The sequence below is a fragment of the Fukomys damarensis genome, unplaced genomic scaffold (assembly GCF_012274545.1).
Source record: "Fukomys damarensis isolate Sample0158 unplaced genomic scaffold, DMR_v1.0_HiC HiC_scaffold_27, whole genome shotgun sequence".
Taxonomy (NCBI): Eukaryota; Metazoa; Chordata; class Mammalia; order Rodentia; family Bathyergidae; genus Fukomys; species Fukomys damarensis.
In genome coordinates this window covers 39,782,769-39,806,684 of record NW_022900939.1, presented here as the reverse complement: position 1 = coordinate 39,806,684, position 23,916 = coordinate 39,782,769, and the positions used below count along the sequence as shown (strand labels likewise).

The following is a 23,916-nucleotide window of genomic DNA, read 5'->3' as shown; positions in this document are numbered from 1 at the left end:
GGCTCTGTGCTCCTTCTGGATGTTTTCACCCCTCTCTCAACCATAATCTGTTGAAAATTTTGCGTCAGTTCTTGAGAAACACTGCATTTCTTTACCTTTAGTCCAGGAGGAAGGTGAGTTGAGGCTTCAAAACTGCAGTCTTCTTTTCTTGTTGCATAGCATATTGGTTTCCAAGTCTTATTTGACCTTGTTTGGAATGAGCAGTGTGTGTTTGTGTGTGTGTGTGTGTGTGTGTGTGTGTGTGCATGTTTCTGTGTGTCATGTCCACGTTTTCCTGTATCATTTCTTTCAGAAGTGGAGAATTTTGCCATGCAGCTTTTAGCTCTGGGAAAACAGTTTACCCTCCTGCCTCACCAGGCAACCATTTCTGGAGTAGCAAGACTGGCCACATGTGGGCGCGGTATAGTCCCGACTCTTAGACGCCTTGGTGATGCGTCTTCACCAAACTCACACTTGAGAGTCCTGGGTCCTAAGCTGTGTTTCCAGTAGCCAAATACATGATGTGGAGCCTCAGTTTTTAGCTAAGGTTTCCCTACGCAGAACTTTGTGGCAGTGATGGCGAACCTTCTAGAGGTTCCCGTGGTTCAAGCAGCCCATGGTGGTGTGCATGCCACAGATGCACCACTGGTTTAAAGCTTCTGAGCAGAAGGGTCTAGTTCATCCAAGTAGAGCCTCAGGTAGAAGTGTTTTCTGATTTTGGCCAATGAATCTCTCCAGTGCTCGGTAAGCCCTCTTTACCTGAGAATAATATCCGGTCCTGCTGTTCTTTGGGGCTCTGTTGTGTACAATCTGTGTTTATGTAATTTAAGATGAAGAATTCAAGGCACAACAAGACCTTTTGTGATTTTTTTCCACATTTCAGACACATCTTTTTTTACATACACACGTTTGCATATGAACATTTCCTTTCGTCTCTGCCTTCTTAGCATGAGGGGATTTTGAATATGTCTTGATACTTAACAGATTTCTTATTGTACGAAAAGAAAGGCCTGTGTGGTGCTTTAATGGTGTGGAGCAAGAGTCCATATCTTTTAGTAAAATAGCCAAAGCCACAGAAAATTCTGCTCAATTTTTAATGTATCAACACAACAGCTGCTCCTATTTTTAAGCTTTCAGATGTCTTCATATGGTGAGGTCAAAGCTTTCAATAGCTTTTCTGCTATGGGGAAAGCTGCTGACAATCATTTTATTGATGCTAAAAGGAGACTCAAATACAAGGGTTCGGAACAGATTTCATGTGGGTATAACTGAGCATTTGGAAACCCAAGTCTTAAGATTTCCAATTCTAGGGGCCTCTGAGGGCCCCACGGTTAATATTGAAGGGGCTTGCAAAGACTTCCTGTTAGATATGTTTGCAATACGATTTTTAATTTCCAGATGTGTTCTCCCCTTTTTATAATTAATAGTGCATTGTGCTGTCTATCATGCGCCGCAGGTGTGTTGTAAGGGACATGGCGAAGCCTGCTGCCTGCAAAACACCAAGAAATGCTGAAAACCAGCCCCACCAACCTCCACCGTAAGTATGGCATTGGTTTTATTGACTGAAAATGTGGCCTTACACACAGATCGCTGGGTACAGATTTATTAATTCACTTTGCATGTGGAAATAGATTATCTGGCTTTTCTGGTCTGTGTGTAATAAAAAGACTACTATTGAATTGGATAAAATTATCTGGAAACATGAGCTCTGAATTAAGTGTCTTTGTTAAATGATATTTAAAATACCACATTGCAGGAATGGAACTAATCAGAGATAAGAGCAGAACCATTTTAGGGCTGTGGAGTAGGAGCAGTCCTGTTTTTATTTTGTTTTTTTTTTGTGGGTTTGGGGTATTGTGGGTGGGCAGGAGTGTTAAGACCTTAGGGAGGTAAAGAGGTAAGATACAGACAGAAGAACGGCTAGTGTGGGAAATGCACTGATCGCCTGTTGTTCAACCTCTGCTCTGGTAAGAAAAATTTGAATTTCCTTAATTATCTCCGCACTGGCAGTATCCTTGATGTAAGCATTGCTGCCAAATGGTTACACGGGACATGCTGCATTCCAAGATTTGCAGCAAGAGCCTTGGAAGAAATGTATCTTCAGAAGGATCTTTTAAAGATTTCTTTAGCTATCTTAGAATCTTTTGAAGTGAAACTAAAATAAAATGATAAATAGTAAAAAGGTGATGAAGAGAACATTAAATATTTAAACTGTCTTTCAGTGTCAACTTTTTATTAGCAAAGAGTAAAATTAAATTCAATTAAATTTTTCTTACCATGAACATAATTCTATTTGAGGATTGATAATGTCATGCTTCTGTGCAGAATTTTAAAACTTCACATTTTATGTTATCAAAATCCACATTTGAAATTCAGTGTTTACTTATTTAATTTTTCACTTCCCACTTACCCCTTTGGTTGGTCCTTGAAATGCTCATTGTATTTTATATACTACATATAGTAACAAATAATTTAGGAATATGATTTAGGAGTTAACATTTTAAAATAAAGTTCAGGAGGCTCCACAGATGTGTTATAGAATTTATCTCAATAATGTATTTGCATATCAGCTGCTACATTTAATCAGCGATTTCCAAAGAATAAAAATAGTTGTGCTTTAACTATGATAAAAATGATTTGTAATTACATTGATGAAAGTAAAAATGTGGAAGAATCATTGTTAATAATGGCACTGTATTTCTTTTTCTTTCTTTCTTTATTTGGGACAGGATTTTCTTATGTTGCCCAGGCTGTTGCCAAACTACTGGGCTGAAGATAGATCCTCCTGCCTCAGTCTCTGAGTACTTGGGACTAGAGGCATATGTACATTTTAGATCACATAACTTCTTTCTTTTTTCTTCTTTCTTCTTCTATTTCTTTTTTAAAACTTTCCATATACTTACAGTTGTGGAACTCTGTCATAACCTAAATTTGACCTAGTAAAACTTTGCTGGTAACCCTTCTAAATTTTGTGTGCATGAAGGAGCAACTGTTAGCTCTTTGAATCCTACATTTTGCTAAACTATTTGCTCACTCTGTACTTCTCTGATTAAAATACTGAACTTCTCTGTGGGTGACATTTAATGCTCGTTTCTATCCTCTGTAGAGAGTGGTGTTTGGGAACTGAGTTCTCCACATTCATGTAAATGCCTTTGGAACTGACTAAGAAGCAAATGCCTGGTGGTCAACTGAATATGGTTTGTGAGAAAAAATTCAGGGGAGCTACCATGTTAGTGGATTAGGTGGTAAAGAGACATCAAGAATTAAAGATGCAAACCAAATCTAGGGAAGGGCAATGGTGAGTTCACGTTTTGCTGTAGTGGTTTTGTGGTACCCATAAGTAATCCAGGGGTATAGATCCAGCAAACAGCTGAATCAGTGGTGGTGAACCTTTTAGAGATGAGTGCCCAAACTGCATCTAAAACCTACTTATTTATTGCAAAGAGCCAACACTGCAGTTAATCCTGAATATTGAGGTTAGAGTGTAGGAAAAACAACTCATACATTAACATCTTTTATCCTAAAAGAAAAATAACACATGAGCCATAGATTCCCCGCCACTGCCCTAAAGTGTTCACTTAACTGGTGAAGTGGATGACACTATCAAAGGATATATAGAAAAAAAATAGAAGGATCCCAGGGTAAAACCGAGGTTTAAGAATAGGAAGATGATCAGGATCCCTCAACACTCTTGAGAAATAATGGTTACAAGAAGCAGGTAGTATAGGGGTTCTGTGGCAGCCCAGCAGCATCAAGTGAAGCAGAGAACAAAGAAATAACTGCAGGCTTTGATCAGGTAGAGGTCACTGGGGGCATCTGCCAAATGAGTGGGTGTAAAGGTTGTATATTTCACTGGGCTTGCGGGGAGGTGTGCGGTCCGGAGAAGGAGTTGGTGCCTGGACATGATTTTTTTTCTTTCCTTTTTTCCTCTTAGAAACAGTGTGGACTTTTCTTTTTCAATTATTTTTTTATTAGTACATGTTTCTTTGCAGTACATAATGATTATGTCCCTTGTGTGCAGTGGTACAAGCACACAATATACCTTAATTCTTTTCTCATCCCCTTCTGCACCTCTCTCTCTTCCTCCCCGCTCCATTTCTTAGGCCTTTGCTTTGTCCAAAATGTATGTCTTCCTACTTCCTATTATTCACCTTTTATTTTGCTCTTCATTTGTATTTGGGTTTCTCATATATAAGAGAAACCATGTGATTTTTGAGTTTGTGTGGTGTCTGATTTATTTCCCCTAACGTGGTCTCAGAGTATATCCATTTTCCTACGAATGACTCAAATTTATCTTTTTTTAATGGCAGAGTAGTACCTTATTGTATATGAATGCCACATTTTCTTTATTCATTCACCTGTTGACCATTTGTAAAAGATTTCCCGAGGGGGTATCGGGGGCACAGGGGTGGGGAAGACACACACAGAGTGAGACAGAGAAAGGTAACATTTGGCAGACGGGGGAAGCAAGTTGAATTCTATATGAAAGTCTACTTTCATACATTCTTATAGTTGTATTTTTGATAACCGTGCATATAAACTATTCAACAATTACCTTTATTACAAAAATGTCAGTTATATTTTAAGCATGTTGTGTGAGTTGTCATCACTGGATCAAAGCAATAAATATATCAAAATATTAGTGGAGTGAGGCTTATGCTTGTTAGGCCTAAGTATAAGATGTCATTTATCTGTATAAATGATGTAGAATCCTTACCTAAAGAGCTCTCAGCTTGGGTCAGTGGGAGACAGTTCATAATGAAATGAACTCTCCTGCATGCTAAATACTGCACTAGACAGATGCTTAAAAGAGAAAATGATTTTTTTCTGCTGGGGTTGCTTTGGTCAGAAAAGGATTTAAATTAGAACCTGCCATAGTTAATATGAGCTTTGAAAGATGATGGATTTGGGAGTTAGGCAAGTTTGGGCTACCATCATCCAGAAAGAAAGAGCAGTTTCCCCGAGGCCCAAAGCATTAGGCGGTGCTGGGGTGATTTAAAGCACATACTTATTTGCTGCAGCCTTCAGTGTTTTCCTGTGATTTGGTCTTGAGGTCACTGGGGAGAGCCGCTGTATACTCTCTAGCCTGGCCCTGATGAGACTCTTGGGCAGGTGGAACTGTGTGTTTACTCTGCCTTCTACAGGATGCTTCTCTACCCTGGTGGATGGCCTGATGTCTAGGTTTCTGACCTGCGGCCAAGTATCCTTCATATAGGAAACTTGTTTGTACTTACAGACAGCCCTGTAGCTCTTGTCTCATCTTGATCCAGTCATTTCTACCGAGATAGCCATGTGTTAGGACAGCTCTGACCGGGCAACACAGCACAGGGGCTAACAGCAGCAGTGCAGTACTGGCACAATCCAGAGTCCAGCGGAGGCACTGACAGGCCAGTGGGAAGCAGAGAGCCACTGGGACAGGCATGCTCATCCAGCAGTTAGGGAGCAGGAGAGAGATGAGGGACTCTGGACCAAAGAAGTTTCCCTTGGGGTGTTCTGACAGGAGGATTAGAGCAAACAATCGTGAGGTCAGTGGAATTGTGCTTCGACACAGAGATGGTCAGGGCAGTGTACCTGAGTGTCCATGGGACAAACCAAACAGACCGTGTCTCGCTCCTCTGTATAATCCTTTACCATTCATGGTGTGGGGCTATGGACACACGTCATACCGAATGTTGTGAAATAAACTCAGTGCTTGTGTTCATGCACACATGTGTGGCTTGGATATGACCAGTTTCATCAGAGACACATTACCAGTGTAACCTCAGAGTCTGGCTTCCTTGGACTTAAGGAGCCAGCCAGAAAGAAGCTACAAGTTCTCTGAGGTTGCTGAGATTCTTTGGTTCGCATTGCTCTGATTCCCTTTAGAAAACTCGATAACCTGGTTTTAACATTGTCTTTGTGCATAGTTATTTTTACTTTGTTAGCCAGCTGTTTGTAGATTCAGTGAATTATCCATTTCATTCATTTGTTGAAAAAAGTGTCTTTAGATTCCAGGTAGCAAATCAAATTATTTGGTGCGAGGCTGTGGCTTTGCCATTTTGTCTTTATTCTCTCTGCTTCCCCTTTTCTAGAACTCATCCTTCTGTGTACGATAGTTTGTATCCTTGAGTTGATCATCTTGGGTGCTGTCTGCATCGAGGTTCTGACACGGGCAAGTGTGTCACACACGCTTCTCTCCTTTTCCTCACAGCTTTAGATGAGTCAGCCTTCAAGTGACAAGGAGGCTGCCATCCTCATTTTTCTTTTAGTCGGCATACTTTTTTCAGCTCTCAAGGGCATGGCTTTTTTCAGCAACAACTTTTATGCAGACTTAATCATAATACAGATACTTCCGAGGACCAACATGTACGGGTCCAGAATGGATTTAATTGTGTCAGTAGAGTAGCAGACATTTAACCTAATCCTAAAATAATCAACTTTGTACACTAAAAATGCAACTCTGGGAAATAGTCTCATTGAAGTATAGGAAATGTATACAGCTTTGCATATGAAAACATGGTCTTAAAATCACGTATCTCACATCACAGTTATGTCTCATACCAGATAACAGGTTTAACAAAGGTGGGTCCCTAATGTTGTAAACAGTTGTACAGAAGCTCTGGTCGCTAAGTCACTATGCTTTTAAGCTCTGCATTATAGTATTGTCTTCAGGCTATGTGGCCTAAGGTTCCTAAGTCCTGCTGTCGTAGTAGGTGCCAGAAATGTGGATGACACCAGAGAAGAGGTAACTCACTGGCAAACTGTTTCCACCTTAGACACACCCCTGTCCTGAATGCAGGGTGCTCCCAAAAGTCTGGGCGAGATCCTGGTGCCTGTGGAATCTGTCCTCCACCTCAGCCGTGTGGTCTTCTCTGCTCCTGAATGTCTTCAGATTTTCTGCTCTGTCATTTCCACATTCTCTGGAGGCTTGATCTCAGCACAGCTGTGGTCCACCCCTTCAGTGGAAACCTGTTAAATCAGCTTTGGTGAGAAGGAGGCCTTCGGAGGAAAGAAAGTGAATTGTGTGAGCCAGAAGAGGAGTGTGCAGTAAGGGAGGCAGTGCCTGGCCTCTTGTGCCATGGGCTGGCCTGTCCGCTTTCCTGTCAGCAAACCCTTAGCTTGCACAGTGCCCGGTACCAGATGTTACAGTGAACAAAGCAGAGTCTGTGCTTCTAAAGCTTTGGGTTTGGAGGAAACAGTGTACATCCCCAACAAGGGCAGATGCAAAAATATTCTTTTAAGGAAGGTCTTAAAGTGAGTGCAGTGATAAAAAGCTACACTAGGAAAGTTATTTAGAGTTCACTGGGGGAAGATTCTAAGAGGCAGTGACATTTAAGGAGCGAATTGGAAAAATAGAAATCAACCCGTGAAGAGTCAGAGGAAGGGAATTCCGGGCAGAGAAGATGGCACGGTTATAAGTGTTCTATGGTCCTTACGTGCACCGTGCGTATTTAAAGAACTGAAAGAACTCCAGAGAAAAATACGTGGAGAGGAGGAAGGAAATGGGTGAAATTAGCAAAGATTTCTTTTCAGAGGCCTTGCTGTCCTCTGAATTTCATGTGAGGCTCATGTTGAGAATCCCTTAGTGCTCTATAAAGAACGGAGGATTCTGATCAGGTGCAGCATGGCGAATGGGCACCAGGAGGGTGAGGACACAGTTGTGTTGGTTAAGACAAAACACAGTGGTAGCGGTAGAGGTGAAACAAGTGGAACTGAGTCCTGAAGTCTGGGAAACGGTGAAAAGGAGCCGGGACAACTGCAGAGTGTGATCTCTGATGTGCTTGGTGTTCCTCGAGTCGTAGGGTGGACGCGCCCTTTCTCATGAAGTTTTGAGCCTGCAAACAAAGATATCTTAAAAGGCATAGCTAATAAAAATTTCAGAAATCTCAATTTGATTACTTTGTGTGCTTACGTACAGCATCAAATCTTGAAATAAATTATGAAATGGAAAATTGAATATAAATTGATGTATTGTTTCCTTTTAAAAGAAATAGGTTTGGGGTTTTGTGATTTTTTTTTCGCTATAACATCCTGTTGGGACAGACTCAATAGTTTGTAGGTATGTGGATAATTTGCAGGAAATAAATATTTTAAAACATTTATCAGATAGAAATATTGTTCTTAAACATAGCCCACTTTACTGAGTAAAATATAATTCAGAAGAAAGGCAACATTCAGACTTTTCATGTGGAAAGGATCTTTCAGCCACGTTTTTTTCATGAATGAAGGAAGAAGAAAGCTTTTTCTGGGTTATTTTTGACAAGATGATTATATGACAACGGTGATAAATTTATATTTTGGTTTAACTTTCATATATAATAAGATAATACAATTTTATAGTCTGGGATCAATATCAATTTTCTTTATGTTCGGCATTTCCTTATTTAATTAAAATTTTAATTATTTTATTAGTACATGTTTGAAGTACATGAAGTTTACATTCATCTTGTGGAGTCGGTGATGCACATGATGCTGCTTGTTTCTTTTTTAAATCTTCCATTTCCTATACACCCTCCTCCCCCTGCCTCTAACCCCCTTCCCCCACTTTTACCCATCTTAGACTTATTCTTAGCTCATGTTTACGATATACAATGTTTGCATTCATTGAGGTCATTAGATTCCTGTATATAAGGGGAAGTAAGAATAATCAGTTTTCTACTGATAAAAGAAAAATTAAAAGTCCAACAAAATATGTCTGTGCTTCTGAGAATAAAGCCAGTGTAGCCAGTAATTTAGAAATAGAGAATACTAGAAACACTGACATTTTTCAGTTCATGGTTATAATTAGGATGTGACAGAATTTTAAAAAATGTGTGGCTTTCGTAGTCTTTATTCTTTTTATATGGTTTTTCTGGCTGGTGCAAAGCGGTCTGTGCTAATTTGCCGTCTTTCTGCTGTCGCTATTTTAGTGTTGATATTGTTTTTATCTCTTTCCGAATGCTCAGATAGGAATATGCTCTCTCAAATTTCTTGGACGTTAGGAGAATTAGTTCTGTAATAGTTTTGCTTGTGGAAAGTGACTAGTCCTTAATCCCTTTGACTAGTTAATGCTCTGCTGACTGAGTTATCCTGTGCTGCGTGCTCCTTTGTACTGATGTTCTGAGCAGTTCCTACTCTGGCATCCCTGACACTGGAGAGCTCTGTCCGTGTACACTGTCTGTGTTCTTTATTCCTCTGAATAAAGAATATTTGAACCAAATGCATTGCCCCCTCCTGCCAGAATCTCTGCCTTGAGTCTGACACTTTGTTTCCTTACTGATTCTCAGGTCGAGCTCTAAGTAGTAAGGTTTGCCTGACTCAGTCCTAGACAAGATGGCATTTGTCCCTAAGGGAGAAATAAGTGTGGCAAGCTGTGTCCTGAGGATACTCAGGTTGTACAAGCCAAAGCCAACTTCTGACTGAGCTTATTTAGTGGTAGCTCCACATCACCCCACATGATGGGGCTGAGATCTGCTGATGCGTGTAGTGGGCGGCTCGTGGAAGACGAAGCCTTTACCATGTTAGTGACTTGCTCTGGGGTCACTGAGCAGCACAGAGATCCAGGCTAGAATCCCAGTGCCTGGGTACTTTGTACAGGATGGATGCAAAACATGTGCATGACTTACATTATGGATGCTGTGATGGCACTGTGTCCCCCCAAGCTCATGCATCGGAAACCTAGTCCCTAAAGTCATGTGAATGGTACTTTTAGAAGGGCTCTTTGGAAGTTAATGAGGATTCGGTAAGCTCCTAGGGTGGGGTCCATCATGGCTTTGGAGGTTTTATAAGAGAAGGAGGGGAGATCTGAGCTAGCACAGCTGCCCGGTGTCCCCATGTGATGCCTCCCACACATGATGACGTGGCCCTCACCAGATGCTGAGCAGATGCTTTGGCCAAGATCTTGGGCTTCTCGGCCTCCAGAACTGTAAGTCCAGTAAACATATGTCCTGGATGAGTTGCTTGGTCTCAAGAATTTTGTTATAAAACAAAAACTAGATAAGGCAATAGTTAAAAAAGAAGCATTTTGTAATTTTTTTTTCATGGAGTATTGGATAAACCATATATTAGGGTGAGAAACACGTATTTTCAGTCTTACTTTCTAAATCATAGTTTTCTTACATGGACAATAGGAAGAAAGTTATTATTTATCTCATTGGAGGTTTTTGAGGATGAAATAATATACATGAGAGAGTTTTGTGCCATGTAAAGTACCTAAATACATGTATCATTCAAATATTCTAAAGTAATGTGAAAAATCTCTACATTATTCATTATGTCATCTATTTAACAAATGTTTACCTAGCCCTTAAGTGTGCTCATACTGGCACCATTTGAAAATAATATTTGGGCAATCTAATGAATTATCGTCTGGATCTTTTCATCTCTCTTTTCTTATTGAGGGGAGTGGTATAAAAAGCCACAGGGACATTTTTTTAAGGCCTACATTTCAATGTGTCTGAAATTCTCCCTACTAAGCATGAATAGAAAGGCCAGAAAATGTATATTTGGGAATTTCCCCCAAGAATCCTGGCACACTCTCTTAATTTAGAATCACTGATCTGTAATACTTATACACTCAGTGTAAATGAAGTTAGCTGAGATGGATAATGATACAGTATATAAAAATTAATGTGACTATCACTTAATGGAACTTCTCTTTCAAAGCTCACATACAGAGGGTACGAAGGGAAATAAAGATCGGGACTATTATTAGAAAATTGCTGTGCTTCGAGGCCCAGCCTGGTTGTTGTATGAATCAGTGCTGTTTTCTATGCTCTTGTACAGAGTTATTTGTCCAGAATGAGGATGGTCTGCCTGTGCCAAGAAAATACATGGTTGTTGAGCAAAAACAGGAAGCTTACAGTCAAAGGGGAATCTGTGTCCGCTGGTTGTTTCTGTACTGGTATTAGAAGGAAAGTACTAAATAAAAGGAAAAGTGTATGTTCAAGACCATGGTCAAAGCATGTTGAGTATTGATGTTTATTTAGTGAAAATGATAATGATAGACAAATGAATGTACTCATCTATTATGTATACAACCGTATTAAACACTGAATGTTTTTGGCAGCTCTTAGTGACGGCATTAGATAGCATTATTAGTAATATGTCATTGAGGTCATGGGTTTGACAAATACAGGGTGTGACTTGCTGAAACAGAATATTTAAGACATTTAGCTTCTAGTGATGTGGTTACCATCATTTTCAAATGGCTCATACATGTCATATATTTTGACAGCCTCTTTTATTCATTCAGTATTGCAGATGTAAACACTTGAGCAGATGTAAGTTAGTTGAGGCTGAGAGACAAACATCAGTAACAATAATAAAGTTTTGAAGAGCTTGCAGCTTACCATAAGAGCACAGGGAAATAGCATCCAACTCAAAAACGGAGGCAGGAAAACTTGTTAGAGCTAGGAATGTTTGATAATTTATCCTATTCTTTGGAGGGGGGATATTTTCTGAAGTTTTTCTCTAATTATGTAAATACAGGTTTTAAACACAACCTATTTTCAAAGTACTATACAACATTTGAGAGTGAGGAAAGGGGATTCCAAAAAATAAGATATAGGATCTGCTTTCAAGTAGGAGAAAATCTACTTGTAAATGATGAGAAATGGCTGAGTGGATAGGTCTGTGGAGAGGTTGGGATAAAAGATATCCTGTAACACCAGTAAATATTAGAAATAAAGTGAATTAGAAAACATCAAAAGTTTATTCAAGGGTGTATAGCTGTAGATATAGATACAGCTTTCCTTGAATAATGAGTTGTAATTACATATAAAGAAGAGATGAGCACCAAGGCTAAGAAAGTAACCTGGGTGAAAGTTCAAAAATGAGAAAGAAGCCATCAGACAGAGACATTAATATATAGCGGGGATGAAGGAGCATATTTGGGCAGAGTGTTGGGGAGATAAAGCCTGCGCAGGGAGGTTGGGCCCAGTTTATGAAAGTTTCTGAGGTTCAGCCTGAGGAAACTGGTTGTGCACTAAAGAAAGACCAAGCCAGGGATTTATCTCCATGCTTCTGCCACCTGCCTCGCAAACGCAAGGACACGAGTTCAATCCCCGGTACGCCACAAAAGAAAGGAAGGGAGGCAGACCTGAGAGTATCCGCACATGGAGCTGGCCAGTTGAAAGGTCCCCTTTGGGATACTGAGTTTGTCAGAACCATGCGTATGATGAGATGAGGGCAGCCTGGGGAAAGAGGCCACGAAGAGGTGGCTACAGTGGGCCAGACCTGCTTAGTGACACAGGGTAATGGCAGCAGTTAGAGAAGAAATAGAGGAGAGACACATCTCAAAGGAAGGACAGGCAAGCCTTGGTAAAAATGTAGCCGCAAAGGGAGTAAAAGAGAAGAAAGTCTGAGAAATCTTCTGGTGATTTGAGTGTAGGAATTATCTTAGGAAAGTTAACGAAGAACAATAAATAAAGCCATACAGCCCTAGAGTATTGTTGTCCTTCATTTCTTTTCTGATTCCCTGGAGAGATCCATGGGAAAATAGATGCTGCAGCACAGTGCAGAGACCATTCCACATGGGAGCATCGGAAAAGAAAAGAGCGCACACCTCAGATTCTAAAACCGCTTACCAACCCAAGTCAGCGTAAGACGAAAGCAAGAGAGTGGTCAGCCCTTGGCTGAGAACTGGTAACTGTACAAACACCATTTATATAGTTTTCTACTTTAGTCTGCATTTAACCCTCACAGACTACATGAAGTATCGTTCTTACATCTGTTGTACAGATGAGGAAACTGAGGCACAGAGAATGAAATTACTGCCCTGTGCAGTAGTGAAGCTGGGGTTCAGAGCCTGGCAGGCGGATTCCGCGGTTGTGTTCCTACTTCCTCAGGAATCAGTCCTGTCATTCATTCAAACTATCCAAGTGGGGATTGTTCTCTCTAGGGCAGGCACAGGAGAGAAGAAGGCCACAGTCTTGATTCGAGTACTCCATTCTAGTGTGATGGGCGTAATATATAAGAGTCTGTGAGTTATGGTGCACTCTGTAGTGTTCATTCCAACACAGAAGAAATCAATGGAGAACAAGTATTTGAGAGACCTATAACATGGTACAAAATTGCTATTGGTGCCATTTTTCATCTGAATTTATTTATTAAATAAGCAGGCTTTTGTTTTGCTCAGGAATTAATCTTTAATCCTGTGATTGGCAGTTATGTGACACCTTGGGATATGTTTTCACTGGTTTCCTTATATGATTTTGAAGAAACAAGAAACTCTTGTTAATTTCCTGTTTTCTCCTCACCTGTAGTATTCAGTTTCTGAAGGAAGAGGTTCTATTGTATTAAAAGTCTTTGGTCTGTTCTCTATTGGAAATTGATACAAACTACTTTTTAAAATTGGAACTATGATTTATTTGGTTTGAACACTGACTGTCAGTTGACAAATGATTCTAGATGGATTCTGTCGTTCCCCTTATTGTTGATGGAAAAGTGACCTTATAATGGTCAAGAAATAGAGAATAGGAGCTTCCGGGTGGAGACTCAGCGTCTCTCTCATGTCATCCCTTTAAATTTTGTAATGTTGCCTTCTGAAGCGGTGCTGCAGCAGAGGTATTTCCACCATCTGTTATCCTTCACTAAAAGTGTTAAAAATGTGAATTTTTTATAATGTCATTTATTATTTTATTTGCCAAGGTGATTAATCTTGGGTGATTTTCTCTTTTGAGATGGGGTTTCCCCAGGTTGATCCAGCTGACCACCTCAGTGGTTTCTGGGCACAAACCATTCTTGTTTTGAGCCATATTTTGACCAAAGTTCAGGCCTAGAAAAAGTGTGACTTAGAGAAATATGTCAGCATGTGTGAGTGTGTGTGTGTGTGTGTGTGTGCACGTGCACGTACGAATATGAAACAGTGTTTTTTGCAGTTAGGACTAGAGAGCATTTAATGTTTGAATTTGAATAAAATAGAGGCTTCGCATACCGCCGAGCCTTCCACAGAACACAGCCTTGCACAGAAAGGGCCCAAGTGTTTGGTCTGGTCTGATTCACACAGAACTGAGCTCACATGTCCTCCATCCCACCCCAGCAAACACGAGCACCTTCACACAAGAGTCCTGTGGCCCCTCTCACGCTCCCATTTGTGACGTTTCCTTCTCCCAGTCGCTCAGATGGGAAAGCCCTGAGTCATCTTCAGCTCCTCACTGCCTTGCTTTTCCACATGCAGGCAGTCACTGTGTCCTGTCAGGTTATTTCGGAATCGTCATTCACATCTGCTTCTTCTGTCAGTTCCCACTGACTTCTCTTCTCCAAGCTGTCTTTATTTTTATATGAAGTTGGAAACTTAATTGGCCTTTTGCCTCCTAGTCTTTCTCAGTTGTCACCCGTCCCACCCTGCTTTGGTCAAAGCACCTGGAAGAGGCCCCATGGGCCGCACATACATTACAAATCCTCTGTTGTCTGGGCCTGGCTTTCTGTACCCCCACAAAACCTTCTCTGGTCATAGATTGTACAAAACCACATTGTTCTCTACTGGTTGGAGATGCCCTCCTCTCCTTTTTCCACCCTGAGCTCTCTCCTCTGCTTGTTTCATACCTAACGTTCTTTCTCCGCTTTTTGTCCCAGCTCTAATCCTACCTGTAGTTTAAACCTAGGCTCAGGTGCAGTGTGCTCCACACCATTTCTGGTCCGTCACCTCCCCACATTTCTTGCTCCTGGGCCTTTGCTGACACCCATCTCACCTAGAACCCTCCTTGTGTTCATCTCTTCTTTGTGCACGTCTCCGATCTGCTGTGTATTTATGAGCTCCATTTTGGTTCTTTGCCATTTTCCCAACTCTTGTGAAAGAGAGTCAGTAGTGTTGAAGTGGGGTTGGACCCTAGAATGAAGTCCACTGCTGTGGCTCATATTCTTACTCTCACACACGCTCTCAGTCTTTCTCTCCTATAAATATTACATGTAGACATTAAATTCTGCAAGGAAAGTCTCAGGCCTTATTGTGTGATCAGAACCTCATGTTATTGACAGGAAACTGATTTTTTTCTTTCTACGTTGGCATAGAAGTTGTGATCCCCTCTGCCCTTGGGAGAAAAGTTCAGATTATAAAGCCAGTCTAGTAAATTCTTGGTTATTTGTTGTACATAAATCATTGGCTATGGTTACCAGGAAAAGGATGTTGCAGTCTCACAGGTTTTGGGGTGTTTTAAATGGCATTGTAAAACTCGTGGTTTTTAATTTAACGGTGAATTTCCGTGATATGTGTGTATGTTAACTTGAGGAGGCAAAAGATCTTAAGAAATGGCTCTCTATTCTAAACAATTATTGGAGGAACTAGTAGGAGACTCAAAAGAAGAAATGGGATGTAGAGGTTATAGACTTCCCCAGAGAGAGCCAGAGTCAATGATGGGAGAATCATCTTTGGATGAATGGGAGGGAAAGAAGAAAAACTATTGCTGAGCCTACAGAGTAAAGAATGTAGCAAATACAGAAGAATCAGAAAAGATACGTGGGAAACCACAGTGATGCTACCTAGGATTTTCACCTGGAAACATGGTTGATAAAACCTTTGCACATTACATACACATCAGGTAATTTTCTCCCCAAGGCAAGTCACCCGGGGAGGAAGGACAGCTGTGGGTCTGGAGCGCTGAGCAGAACTCGGGAGTGGAAATGTCAATGTCCTTGGCTCAAAGTTGGAATTGATGCTTGGGAATCAATGTTGTATACAGAACATTCAGAGAAGAGAGTACACAACGACTTCTCTATAGATTAATGTTTACAGTGTGGAAAGGAGAAGCAAAAACAGAAAATAGAAAAAGAATGGTTAAGTTTTGTGTTTGGCAGACGTGAAGTGAAATTCCTGTTGAAATTCCACGTTTTCCTGATGGACCAGTTGTTCTGCTAGAACTGGTGTGATATAAACTATGGGGCTTTGAGAACGACCATCTCCATTTGTATAGTGTGGACGCACAAGATGGACTGGAAAACAGACATCGGTTCCTGATAGCTCTGGAGGGTTCGCAGCCTGACAGGAGGGTGCAGGGCTGGGTTCCGGTGAGGACACTTTCCTTGGTTTCAACATAGCTGCCCTTTACTGTGTCTTCACATTCTGGGCTGCAAAGCGGACAGGCTCTCTGGTCTGTTCTTGTGTAACAGCGATCTCATCATGGGAGCTCCATCTTCATGATGCAGTTACTTCCTGATGGCTCTGTCTCCCAGTCCCTCACATTGCGGATTAAACTTCAGCATAGTAGTGTGAATGGATAGGGAGAGTGTGGTATTTATACAGAATGGAATGCTATTCTGCTATAGCGAAGGATAAATTTGAGTTGTTTGTAGAAAAATGGAGGAACACAAAGCTTAAATATCTCATGGCTTCTCTCAAATGCAAAACCCAAAATATAAATGTAGAGCAAAATAAAAGATAAATAATAGGAAACAAGCTCTTTCGCACATGGGAAGAAGACCTAGAGATGGAGTGAAGGGAGAATAAGGGGACGTAAAGTGGATGAGGATGTGCAGTGAGCACGTACCAGCTCCTCATGGTGGATGTAATCATTATGCACTGCAACCACATACTAATAAAAACAAATGTCAACATACTAATGCAGGATGAAGAGAACACAAACATTGAAACCCAGCAAATACACGCAGCACAGGCATTTGGGGACTGGAGCTTTTGTGGTATAGGAAGAGCACCCATTAGTTGGATGTCTTGATTGACTCAGGATGAGTATCATTATCACTTCAGGAGGGTCCGGTAGGACCGAAAACAAAAATATGCAGACGGGGAGCCCAGTGGACTTAATATTCAGGGGCTCTACTTGATTGGCCCAGCAGTCTCCCTGGCTTCAATCTGTGACAAGAAAAGCTAGGGTCGGGAAAAGGAAGTCTCCTGTGGCGTGTCATTGATTGTGTCCTTAGAGGGCTTTTGCTGTTGTTACATTTCTCAAACTTGGTAATAGGAGCAATTTTGAGTTGATGAAGAAGCATTTGCATTTGAACAGCGAGAGTTGTTCTGGTTCTGTTACTCAAGGAGTTCCAGAGGAAACTAAGGCTGCCAGAGCCCATATGGTCTAGAAAGGAACACAGAGCTCCATGTGTGGGTCAGCAGACCGCAGGATTTTTTTCCTTCCGATTCTGAAAAAATGCTTAATCATTTGTCCCGTTATTGCAAATGTTACGAGAATAATTACACGTTTCTTTGCCTCGTATAGCTGCAAATCTAATTTTTCCCTATTAATAAGAAGCTCCACGATTGTCTGCCTTTAGTAACCCTTCTCTCTTATCTAATTGCCCCAAGTGCACCACTAGCTTCATGAAATCTAAATCCCTGATTGTTACCTGAGACGGTGTACTGCTACCTGCTGCCTTACTGCTTCACCCAAAATCCGGTCCAGCGTCTGCTCCAAATTCACTGAAGATGATAGCGTCAAAATTCATACATCTCAGGCTGATCATTTAGGAAAATCTTAAAGAATTAAACTGTTTGTACTCAGTGACCTGGTAATCTCATTTACCAGAATATTTCAGAAAGAAATAAAGTGTTGCTGCCTTGGGGGACGGGGTTCCAGGACAGGTTTGCAATTTCTTGTGTGAAAGGAAAAAAGAATTGGATGTGGTATGCGATGTTATGGAAAGAGTTTAATTCGGTGCAGGTTGAGTGTACCAGGGGAAAGGAAAATGGCACCAAAGCACTGAATCTGTTGGATTTAAGAATTTAAAATATGAGCTGGGTCTTCCAGAGCATGGTTGGCAACTGATTGAGAGAGTGCTGAGCCATGTCAGTTGTGTCTGTCCTTTCCCATACTTTCTTTTATAATTGGATGCATGAAACAGTGTGTACGTGTGGCCCTTCCATGAGCTCCAGGTGAAGAAAGGCTCCTATTGTGCCTGAGAATCTGGCGTTTGGAACCCTCCAAGGTGGGTTCAGGGGTCTTTGTCTCTCTTATGTCTTCCTTAGGACAGTTGTGTGAGAGGGTGGCCTTGGGGCATTGCCTAGGTTCAGGGGAGTGGTCCCATAGCCCCCATCTGTACCATCTGTACTATCTGTATTAGAATCAGAATGTAATGGTATGTACACAAGCATATTTACTGTGATCAAGTGGAAAATCATGAATATTCATCGTTAGGAAGATCACTGCATAAATTATGGCATTGCTCTGCTATGTAATGCTTTTTATTTTTTGCAGCTACTGAAAAGAATCAAATACCTTTATTTATCCAGTGGGTGAACCAAGAACAGCGATGGCAAACCTTATAGAGCTGCTCACTGGTGCATGTGTGCCATAGGTTTACCATTAACCATTTCTGGGGATTTCTCCAGGCCCTCGGTTCCATCACCAACACACTCACACACACACGACAAACTGTGTTGGTATTATTATGCTTACAAGAGATACCAGCAGAATACATAAAATGAGTGAAGAAATTTCTCTGTTCTCATTTACACACATTGTGCAGTTATTACAACCGTGTCATGTACATGTGCTTAAGCAGGATTAAACAACTGATAAAAACATGGCACAAACTTAGCCATAGGACTCTGCCTCTGAGCCTCTAGATTCCCAACGTGTTTGTAACTAGCTCAGTAAAAGCCCATGTGTAAGGTGCGTATAAGCAATGGAAAATGTATGAATACATTTCCTACTCTGCCGTCAATAGTGATACACTGTACAGTTGCACATGTGGGATGAGGACGAGGTCATTCTTGAACCTTGTCCTTGTTTGAAGTGCCACACTAAGTATCTTTTACTTTTATAATCAAATAACTAAAGTGAAACCCAGTGCTTCTCAAACAGTCACTACTGTACAACAAACACTCAATACTGGTAATTGTTACTGCCATCTTTATGACTGCTTCCAGTTGAATAAAATACAGAAATCTTTGCTAACGTCTACCTGATCCTTTGCACTACCGGATATACTGATATGTGGAGCGCATAATTGTAAGCACAATTACTTCTTCCTCTATGGCATTACCTGTACTGAAGCATTTTTTTTGTGTTGAGAGCGTAGTTTCTTTTAAGCTTAAGTCATATTCTCTACTTAATTCATTGCATCCCATACTATTAGAAAATTTAATTTTGAACAAAATATTGACAAGTAATTACAATAGATTTATTCCAACTATAATCCGTTTGTTTCATGAGCTATAGATTCTTAATTATCCTTGGTGGTAATCACTAACTGATTGATTCCCCAGATAATATGCAGAGTCCGCTGTGTAGCGGGCATATGGGATGCTAGGTGGAAGGAATACAGCAGTGAACAGAAGAGGTACGGTTCTTCCTAACAGCAAATTATGTCTGGGAGCAGGGTGACACCCGGTGTATATAAACATACACGTGGAAACATGCGCCAATGCGAAACACTTAGAAATAATAAGGGGAAGTAGGAGTGGGAAGGGTGGGTGCAATAGAGAACACTACAGGGTAGCACTTTAGTGACCGTTCTGAGGCCCAGGAGCTGAACAGTGAGCAGAAGCACTTTGTGGAAGGCTGAGGTATAGTCATCCTCTGTGGAAGGAACAGGTTTGGAAAGGGACCATATTCCCGATGCCTGGGCGCTCGGAATGATGTCCTGAGGCTGGAGGAGCAAACTCAGGCCAGGCCCTGCCAGCTATGGTGACTGGGGTTAATCCCAAATCTGATCATGGTGTTTAAAATAATAATAATAATATCTATTAATAATACCAGACCATACCAGCCTTCTAAGAATAAGGCTGTGAGACATATACTTGAAAACAGTTAAGATAATAACAAAATCCTGTTACATCTAAGAATGCTTTAAAATATATTTCTTTATATTAGATTTTGGTTTTAAATGATTTTTTTTTTCTTTGTGGTCCTGGGGATTAAACCCATGGCCTTCCCATTGAACTACATCCCCAGCCTTTAAAATTTTTTTTTAAGATTTACTTTTTATTTTGAGACAGGATCTCCCCAAGTCACTGAGTCAACTAGACCGGGCTTGAACTTCGATACTCCTGCCTCATCTTCTCAGAGTGCTGGGCTTATAGGTGTGCACCAACATACCTGGTCCAAATGATATTTCAAGAACCAAAGTAAACAAAGAAGAACCAGTGGATCTGTTACAAGGTCAACATTTCTAGCCTCAACTCTGCTCTGTTTCTTTTATCTAGGACTGTCTTTTCTAAGCCACACGGGAGGAAATAGAGTAACTGCTTTATTTTTGTAAGTGACTTCCTTTAAATTGCAGACTTTATTTTTGAGATTGCCTCAAGACTATGAGTCACTTGTCTTTTTAATTTTAAAAAAACTTTAAGTTTTAACAGCATTTTATGTCAATTTACCCCAGAACATCTGAACATGTTTTCTTTAAAAAAAATATTTGATGCTGTGCTGTTTACTTTCTCATTTACTTGGCCATATTCTTTTTTCGGTAGTGTGTCCTTTGTATTTTTTTAGATCATACAAATGACTATATTTTTAAGAAATATTTCTAAATTTTAGTGTAGTTTATTAAATATTTTGGAGGCTGTCAGGCCCCCGTCCTTGTTTCAGGGATATTCTGTTTAGTAGCAGAGTTGTAGTACAGTACTTAAATGAAAATGAGGACAAATGAATTATTCTAGTTTAGGGATCAAGTGGAATTTACAGAATGTGGAAATTCTTTAAAGCCACTCAAAAAACACATACAGAATCGGGGTCAGTATTTTAAAAGGGAAAATGGTTTAAAGGATCATCTAATCCAGCTTCCTTACCTGGAATGGGATTTCTCTGAGGTACCTGCCCAGTTGCACCTGGGGAGATGATGACAAATCCTAAGAGTTTCCCAGGCGGTCAGAGGGGTTCACATCCCCTGGCACAGGGCTCCTGCAACCACCAGCAGCAGAAGTCTTCTGCATGACAGCCAGCGTTTATCCAGACAGTGTGCTTCTGTTGTTATTTTCCTTTTAATTTCAAATAATCACTTGATTTTCAATGGACTGCAAGTTGGAATTTAACAAGCAAGGGCGTTTGAATTAGATTTTCTTAAATACACAGAAGACTATTAACGCAAATTTAGATGTAATAAGATCTGTTGAAATGTCGACTAGTTATATAGATAAAGGTGCCTCTTGATGTTCAGGTGGCCATAAGTCAAGAAAGTTCTATCTAAAACTGAGGTTTGAAAACGAGTCCCAACATATTGAAAAAGAGAAAAGAAGTCTCTTTGCCTGGGTCTCAGATCATAATTTGCCATGAGGTCTTTCTAATCCTCTGTGTTTTGAGATCTTCTTTAAAATTTGTTTTGTTCCCTTTTCAACTCCATGAGGAGACAGAAAGCTCCAGGTGGAGTCTGTGCTGTTTGTTCTGATACCCAAAGTTCATGACATGCAGAACGAAAGCATAAACAGGATCATTGCTATTTTGGTATGATTGGCATTTTGACTTGTTGTTGAATATTTTTTTTTTAATGGGAAGACTTCCAAGGTAGAAATCAATCACAGATTAAGGAATTTTTTCTTCTTGCTGTCTTTGCTACATAAGGACAAAGCAACCACAAACATTAGAATGAAACAAAAACCAGCTGAGCAGGTCCACTTGGAACTTCTAAATAGTGGAAATTCTGAGTAAGTTGTAAGCTGAACCTGTATAAACAGTTGTTATTCTTTCCAAGTGTGTAATTATTTGCAAATTATAAAGTTTATGTAATGTGGGGTTCTCTCAACATTTTTTTTTTTTTTTTTGGTACCGGGGATTGAACTTGGGTCCTTGCGCTTGCAAGGCAGGCCACCGAACCGCTGAGCTAAATCCCCGGCCCTCAACATTTTAATATAATGGTATGAGGGAAGGATATTTCCTTGTAATTTTTACAGTTGGATTTCTTTGGGCATTGTGGCTGTGATATGCACATATTATGTTTTTATTTTCACCAAATGGTCAAAATTGAATACTTCTTACATTGTTATTAATCGAATGAACAATGAGAAATTTTAATAGTCAACATTTTGTTGTGATTTTTTGCAGTGCTTTTATTTTCTAAAACTTAACTTCTCAGAGACTATAATTCAAAGGCACTGCACTGTTAAGTCAATGACTCTGGAAAACGGTCAGCGGCAGTTATAGTTTGTTTTATCGCCACAGTTGTGGAAGATGGTAACACAGATTCCCCCAGCTACTTTTGTTTATTTTTATCTCTCCTGTCATTTTTAATATGGAGGATTTATGTGCAGAATTCAGTGTTTTTACTTGAAAATTGATCTTCAGAAAGATAAACCAAAATCATTTGAGGTTTGGCAAAGCATTTTATTACAAAAGAAAGAAAGAAAGAAAAATATCCTCAGCAAATACATGTAGTAGAAACCCTTTTCTCTCCTTTACCTTCTTGTAAATCACCCCAATGTCAGTGGATCTTTTGCCACTGGAAGGATCAATGTGCCAGGTGAAGTCCTTGCCCTCAAGAAGCATAAAATATAAGACACAGTATGGTGTAGCTGTAAAACATCTTAGCAGCTTTTGTCAGACGTGCCATTTTGACATTGTCCTGGGACATTTGTCACATCCGACAGACTTTTAATTGCCCCAGAAATAGGTTGACAGGTACCTCCCTCACTTCCTGAGTCCCACTGTTTTCCCGAGCCTTGTCCAAATGCTATTATTTAGACTGAGGCACTCCAGAAGGCCCCATCATGCCGTAGTAACCACTCCAAAGACCTGCCAATATCGCCAGGTATTCTTTGGAGTAAAGAAAAATAAGCTGAAAATAGTCCAACTTTTGTCAGTGAAACGGAGATAGTACTTTAGACATATTTAAATGCTGTATTGTGGTTTCTCCCTCAAATTGTATTTGTTGCCTGGCATGCTTCAATTCCCCAAGCTGGACTGTGATACTCAACATGCAGCCACAGTGACAGAGAGGTCATTGTTCCGCTTTAGCATCTCAAAGGCTGACTCTTCTATCATAGTCTCCAGCAAAGAGATTATTTTAAAATATAGCCTTCGTTAGAAAGAAATACATTAAATCCATTTAAATCTGTTAAATCCATTAATAGATTAAAACGTAAGCTGGAATCAGAGTTTCTTTCATGTGGAAGATCTAACCTTCTTCCTGTCGTGTGAGAAGGGCTTCTCTGGGGAGAACAGACGTGATGTGAAATCCGCTGGGTCCTTTCCCCAGGTATCACTTATCAGAAAGAGAGAAGGCAGAACTGGGAGACCGGCCTAATTCCTCAAAGGCACCACTGAAGAGGAAAAGAAGATCATTTCATTTAGAAATGACTGTTTTCAAGTGAATTTCCAAATTTAAAGTTAGTTCGTCACCCGTTTCTGTCTCAGACTGTATCTTCTTTGTACTCTCCAGATGAGTGTTCGAAACTGCTGTCTCCTCTATGGGTGATCTGTATGAACTTGCACAGGCTGCTCTGACTCTCATTTACAGTTTTTTTTTTTTTTTTTTTGTATGTATTAAAATTTTATTTAACCTTTCCCCTATTTTGAGACATTTGGTTATTTCCATTGTTTTGCAACTGCAAACATGCTACATTGAGCACATACAACACAGATTGTTGTGCATGTATAAAAGTACAGTATTCCTGAGGATATAATTTAATAAGTACAATTCGGTCAAAGGCAACGTATATTTAAAAATTTGATAGGTTTCTGTTACCTTTTAGAAATGCTGTGCCAAGGCGAAGGGGATGCAAAAAGAATTAAGATGTACATGTACCAACAGAAAATACATATGTGAAAAACTGTTCAACATCACTAGTCATCAGAGAAGTGCACATTAAAAGAACACTTAGATGTCATCTTACTCCAGAAAGAATAGCTATGATCAAGAAATCAACAACAAATGTTTGTGGGGTTGTGGGGAGAAAGAAATCCTTCTCCATTGTTGGTGGAAGTGCAGAATGGTGCAACCACCGTGGAAATCAGTGTGGAGATTCCTAAAAAAAACCCTGAAAGTAGACGTTTCATTTGACCCAGTTATTCTCTTTCTGAGTATCTTCCTGAAGGAGTTAAAAGCATCATATCACAGCGATATATGCATACTCATGTTTCTTTTTTTTTTTTTTTTTGG

At 40.2% G+C, this 23,916-nt stretch overlaps 1 protein-coding gene across 1 annotated transcript in view; it reads left to right on the top strand.

The window, feature by feature from the left end:
* LOC109117846 (regulating synaptic membrane exocytosis protein 1-like) overlaps positions 1 to 23,916 on the top strand; it is a gene marked incomplete at its 3' end in the record, with an annotated part of 222,763 nt that overhangs the window by 65,870 nt on the left and 132,977 nt on the right. The window contains exon 2 of the mRNA XM_019206588.2: positions 1,436 to 1,516. Within this exon, the coding sequence (XP_019062133.1) occupies positions 1,436 to 1,516 (81 nt within the window). The remainder of the gene's footprint in view (positions 1 to 1,435; positions 1,517 to 23,916) is intronic.